This window comes from Sinocyclocheilus grahami, unplaced genomic scaffold, assembly GCF_001515645.1.
Source record: "Sinocyclocheilus grahami isolate Dianchi unplaced genomic scaffold, SAMN03320097.WGS_v1.1 scaffold166.1, whole genome shotgun sequence".
NCBI lineage: Eukaryota > Metazoa > Chordata > Actinopteri > Cypriniformes > Cyprinidae > Sinocyclocheilus > Sinocyclocheilus grahami.
In genome coordinates this window covers 858,490-864,236 of record NW_015505345.1, presented here as the reverse complement: position 1 = coordinate 864,236, position 5,747 = coordinate 858,490, and the positions used below count along the sequence as shown (strand labels likewise).

Here is a 5,747-nt window from a genome sequence, read left to right as displayed (position 1 = left end):
GTATTTCCTCAGCGACCAGCACGGATCAGCTCCAGGCATGACGAAGCAATATCGTCCTCTTTTGGAAGGCCAAACAAAGTTTCATTTTCACAATGAATCACATAGTGCCTTCACGACATGGCTTCGGCGGCAACAATACTACAGCGAGAATAAAAGTTATGCCTTCTTTTGCGTGAACATTTGGGCGGCGTTATGCAAATCTTCCCACATCGTGACGTAGACATATGGGGGCGTGTTAGAACGAGCCGTTTTAGGTAGATGTGGCTGACTCAACTTTTATAAAGAATATCTCTTTGGATTTGAGACTTTAGTCTTTGCAACTTTACAGATCTTCTTTATGCACCAAGAGCTTGTAACACTCCAAAGAGAAAGGAAAAATTGAAAATCATATGACCAATTTAAGACTGGTCAGTTGTTCAGAAAACCCACCGGCTTGCTGATTATGAAAAAAAAAAGTGTCTGCATTGGAACAATAAACAAACCTGGGGGTTTAAACTTGTACATTTGGAAAACTAAATCAAAACGATCTCATCACAACTGTCACCAGACAATGCATACTTTTGTGTGTGTTTAGACTAACATGAACAGTAGTTCAGCACATCTGTCTTTATTTCTTTGGTCTGGCAGTTTAGTCCTGAGGGTCAATTTGGGATATTTTCCCATAGCTCCCACACTTGTGTACCTGGGTGTGTATACGAGAACACAGTCCCATCTTGGAAACAGATGTGGCTGGCAACATGACATCAGACCCACAATGCAGTGAGCACACAAGTGCATGTGCACACACACACTCTTGCTGAGAATAAACAAACCCCTTTCATGAGCAACACCAGACTGCGTTAGCGTCAGTTTGTGCATCATGGAACAGATCACGAAACCATGTTGCCTTATGTATCATTACACACAATCTTCCTAATAAAACATCCACATCATCTGACAACAGATCAATCAATACCACAATTCAAACAAAACTTACCAGTGCTAAATTAAGTGTAATGGAAAACATACACTCCTGAGGAACACTAGAAAGAGTAATAAATCTTTGAACCAGAACTGACCCTATAGTTCTTTCATTATCTAGACGTAATATGAAGAGGCATTTACCTCCAGCAGGGTCTATCTGCTTCAGTACAGCATGTTTGGTGGTACCACCGCATTCCAGAGTCCTGTAGCCTAATAAAGCTGGATAATGACCATTTTCCACTCTCGTGTTTGATGTTTGTAACAGGGGAATTCAAAGTGCATTGCTATCAGATCTAATCATGGGAAGTTCTCATCCTCTACCAAAACACTTAGACTGTCTTATAGATAATCTTCCATATCAAACCAGAGAGATGTTAAAGGAATAGTTCATCCCAAAATAAACATTTGCTGAATAATTTTCCTAGATTTGGAGTAATCTAGCTTTACATCACTTGACCACCAATGGATCCTCTGCAGTGAATGGGCGCCATCAGAATGAGAGCCCAAACAGCTGATAAAACTTCTTAATGATGGATTTACTCATTACAAACATGCAGTTTTTAATCAACTGTTTGGACTCTCATTCTATGGCAGCCATTCACTGCAAGTCAGGTGTTAAATTTCTCCAAATCTGAACAGATGAAGAAACCAACTCATCTACATCTTGGATGGCCTGAGAACTATTCCTTTAAGACAAATTCAGGTGTTGCCGCTGTAAAGCCAGTTAATTTTTTCATATCCCTCATTAAGCAGCTGGCATCAATAAAAGCGTTTTAAAAGCCACACTGCTAATCTCAAAAGTGCATAAACACACACAATCTTAAATCTCGGCATGTCCATGTAGTTTTGTATTCAAATGCTAGCATGATATTGTAGGAAACTTAAGCAATGCATCCTCACCGAAAACCTTAGCTTTTTTCATTTTCACCCACAGTGATAACAACAGAACATCAGTGCAGAAAATGCATATGTCAGATGTGTAAACACTGCCAGGCTAGCACATAGAAATTGATTTCAGGCCAAGGGTGTAAAACAGATTTAAAGATGCAGGATTTAAGTGCTAAAGCCATGTGGCAGCTGTCACCCACCACAACCCAACACGCAACGCAAGACTGCCAGAGGTCTCCGGAGAGATGGCCGTTTACATTCTCCAGCACAGCCGCAAATGGACAAAACCAAACACCGTGTTCTGGCTACAGTGTGCGCCTTTTTTAAAATAAACTTTGGGGAGCTTTGCAAACACAATAGCAAATGTACAATATTTGTGCAGCGAAATCAAACGAACAAAACATCCAGGCAAACAATTAACCAAACAACCATGGAAGAAAGTTCAGGGTGTAGCAATATGTGATATGCATCATTTCAACAGTTCAACATGCCAGACTGTAGTTAAGTAGATTCAAAAGGTTTAATTGGGTTTAATAATAAAAAAATAAACTACAATGGAAATCTAGTTCAAAATAAATCAAGCCATGTTTTTATACACTGTTTTTTTTTTTTTTTTTGGCTAAATGAATACAAGTTATACTAATTCATAACAGTTATATTTAATTATGCCAATTTGTATGCAGTGCACCAATATAAAAATATATAAGCAATATAAAACAAGAAAAATGCCACATGGAGACTTAAAATGTTTTGACTGATGACAAAAAATGAAGCTGAATCAAAGTTTTGAAATGATTCACTGCACAGTCACTGAATGGACAACCACTAAATAGACAGTTGGAAATTCTTGAAAATGAATCAAACTTCCCACCTCTAATACGTTTGAAGAATCATAAAACTAGTCTATTGACATGACCTTTAGGAAATACACGACTGTTCAAACATTTTTGGAAATATGTGAGACACTGTAGAGACTGGAGTAATGGCTGCTGATAATTCAGTTTTGTCACCACAGGAATAAGTTACATTTTAAAGCTATAAACATTAAAAACATTGAAATGATGTGTGAAATGTATTTTAGTGTAACACATAAAAAAAAAAAAATCGTACCGACCCCATGGCCAAATAAAAAAGCTCATTAAAAGACACTTTATATTACATTACATTAGTGACATATTCATCACAACTACATAAAAATTCAGGGTCTCTCACTTATGGAGATGAAAGGACTCATTCACCTCAAGGTCATAGAACTCCTGAGCATCATCCAGGCCCTGGACGCAGATCTGCAGGCCCCTGTTATGGCCTTTCCCTCCTGCTCCCATAGCTGAACCAAGGCTCTGCCCGGGCTCCAGGGTGCTGATGCCGGTGTTGTACTGAGCTCCGAGCCGTGTCCCTGCAGGGGTCTGCAAGGAGCGGTAGGTGCCCTCGATCTCACCCATAGCTGCTCCCAATGCAGCCTACCCCCTCTCTCACACACATATACACACCCCTGCCTGGAGACAACAGAACAATAAAAGAAATGACACAATGATACGAAATCTCAGTTCTACAGGAATTGATATCATGGTACAATCTGAATGAACTAATCCAAGATTCAAATATGGTGCTATTAGGAAAACAGATGAAACCGGATCTGCAGAGATAGCAATTAGAGTCTAGAATCAGGATTTTTTTTTTTAAAGAAAGAAAGACAAGAATATCATTTATGACTGGTCTGGCACCATATTTCACTGTATTAATGTTATGCTAGTCAATTAAGGATATGAATTGTTATTTTATTCTTGCAACTAAACACACTAATAACCATAACAGCCTAAATCATACATCTATAAACATCTGAAAATGAACATAATCCTCCAGCAGACATATAAAGCACATAGTTTTTACATTTTACTTTTTTTTCATTCAATTATTTTTAAAGGAAACCTAAGATTTTGCACATTTTGTTTTCTATTTGTCAAGTTCATCCTTGTTTTGGCCCATGTTAAATTTCACTGGAAAACTCAATATTAAAGAATCGATATGCAGATAAGTGTAAAAGTTAAAATATCATTGAAATATCAGCCAAAACAATTATCTAAGTAAGTGTTCAACAAACAGATTATTCCGACATTCTTTAAAGTCTCCACGTATCGACAGATCTTTTGTTATGTTGATAGATGTTTTGTTTTATAGCTCTAAAATAATTTAAAATGAACCATGCATGGATGGATCATTTAAAATAAGATCAATGAGATGCATTTAGAAAAAATGTTTACATTTAATGCCAACTTTAAAAGGACAGGCATGTGTCAATCAGAACTGATGCATTTATTGTCAACCTTGATTGACTAATTGTCGAGGTTTCAAGTCAAACATTCACAGCTGCTCTACACTTTTTAAACAATCTGATGACATTTACAAGGAAATAGTAATCCAATTCCCTTTCCTTCAAATGATACTTCACAAAGTTCCTGTCATTATTGGCCAGCACAATAGCAGTGGCATGACCACAAGACACAAGCTCACATTAGCCATTACAAAATACTAATGCACTGCCAAATCTAGTAGTGACTTTGCATGAGGTCTGATTAACACTGGGAACACTAGAGGCATCAATGCAACACGACCAACTCAAACAAGCTCCACTTTAACTCTCTTGATCTCTAAAGCAACAGGGACAACTGAGAATAACATTCATTAAAGCCAACTTCATTCAGCATGCTTCTGGCTCTTTAATGCAACAGGTTGGTTTAAGTAATTTAACTGGAATGCCTTCAAAGCACAGGCTCACTTACAAGCTGTGATCCAGACTGACCTATTTCCCTTCATAGGAATGAAGTTTACATTTGAGAAGGAATACTTTATCCCGGAGTTTGAGCAATTCCTACAACTGAGTCAGCCAATGATCAGCGACCATTCATATTTTTTGTTTTAGTAATGAAAAGAACTTTCTCATTGCAGGCTGCACTTGATAATGCAAAAATGCTGAAAACAATTAAATGAAAAGCCGACATAAACTCTGGAGTTGTGTAACGTTAATATAATGAGATAAAGCGGCATGGAACCAAGATTTTTTTTTTTTTAAATCTCTGCAATAGCTTAACCCCTCCCGACAAACTTATTTTACTCGTCGTATTTCACCAACACCGACAAAAAATATCCTCATCTGCGACGAAAAAAAATAAAAGTACACATTTTGCTGTTTGTCATTACAGAGATAAGACAAAGACTGAGAAAGTTTAGTCAAACCACACAAACAAGCGAAGAGATCATAAAGCTCTACCGTATGCTTCACTGAGACCAGTTTAAATAAGCTACTGCCAAAAAACTGTTTCACATTTGCTTTTAATATCTATTTTTGCGATAAATCGAGATCATACCTTTTCTTTTTCGCCTGGTATTTCTTCAACTCTGAGTTACAGACGTCCGACCGTCGTTGTAGGCGAACTGGGGCCAAAGCTCCGCTCTGATTGGACGACTTCAGACAGATCCTGCCTTCTATTGGTTCAGACTCGGACTGAAACGGTCGGCAGCTATTGGCTGAGAGGTGTACCTGCGGATTAATTTGATTGGTGTCGAAATGCCATGTAGTTTATAATATAATATAATATAATATAATATAATATAATATAATATAATATAATATAATATAATATAATATAATATAATATAATATAATATAATATAATATAATATAATATAATATAATATAATATAATATAATATAATATAATATAATATAATATAATATAATATAATATAATATAATATAATATAATATAATATAATATAATATAATATAATATAATATAATATAATATAATATAATATAATATAATATAATATAATATAATATAATATAATATAATATAATATAATATAATATAATATAATATAATATAATATAATAT

The 5,747-nt window shown here is 35.8% G+C and overlaps 1 protein-coding gene across 1 annotated transcript in view; it reads right to left on the bottom strand.

Moving 5' to 3' along the window:
* LOC107593164 (FERM, RhoGEF and pleckstrin domain-containing protein 2) overlaps positions 1 to 5,293 on the bottom strand; it is a 76,205-nt gene extending 70,912 nt beyond the window's left edge. Inside the window, exons 1-2 of the mRNA XM_016282768.1 lie at positions 5,217 to 5,293; positions 3,090 to 3,347 (exon numbers count right to left, since the gene is read on the bottom strand). Coding sequence (XP_016138254.1) covers positions 3,090 to 3,293 — 204 coding nt within the window. The 5' untranslated portion in view covers positions 3,294 to 3,347; positions 5,217 to 5,293. The remainder of the gene's footprint in view (positions 1 to 3,089; positions 3,348 to 5,216) is intronic.
* Positions 5,294 to 5,747: the final 454 nt, after the last annotated feature.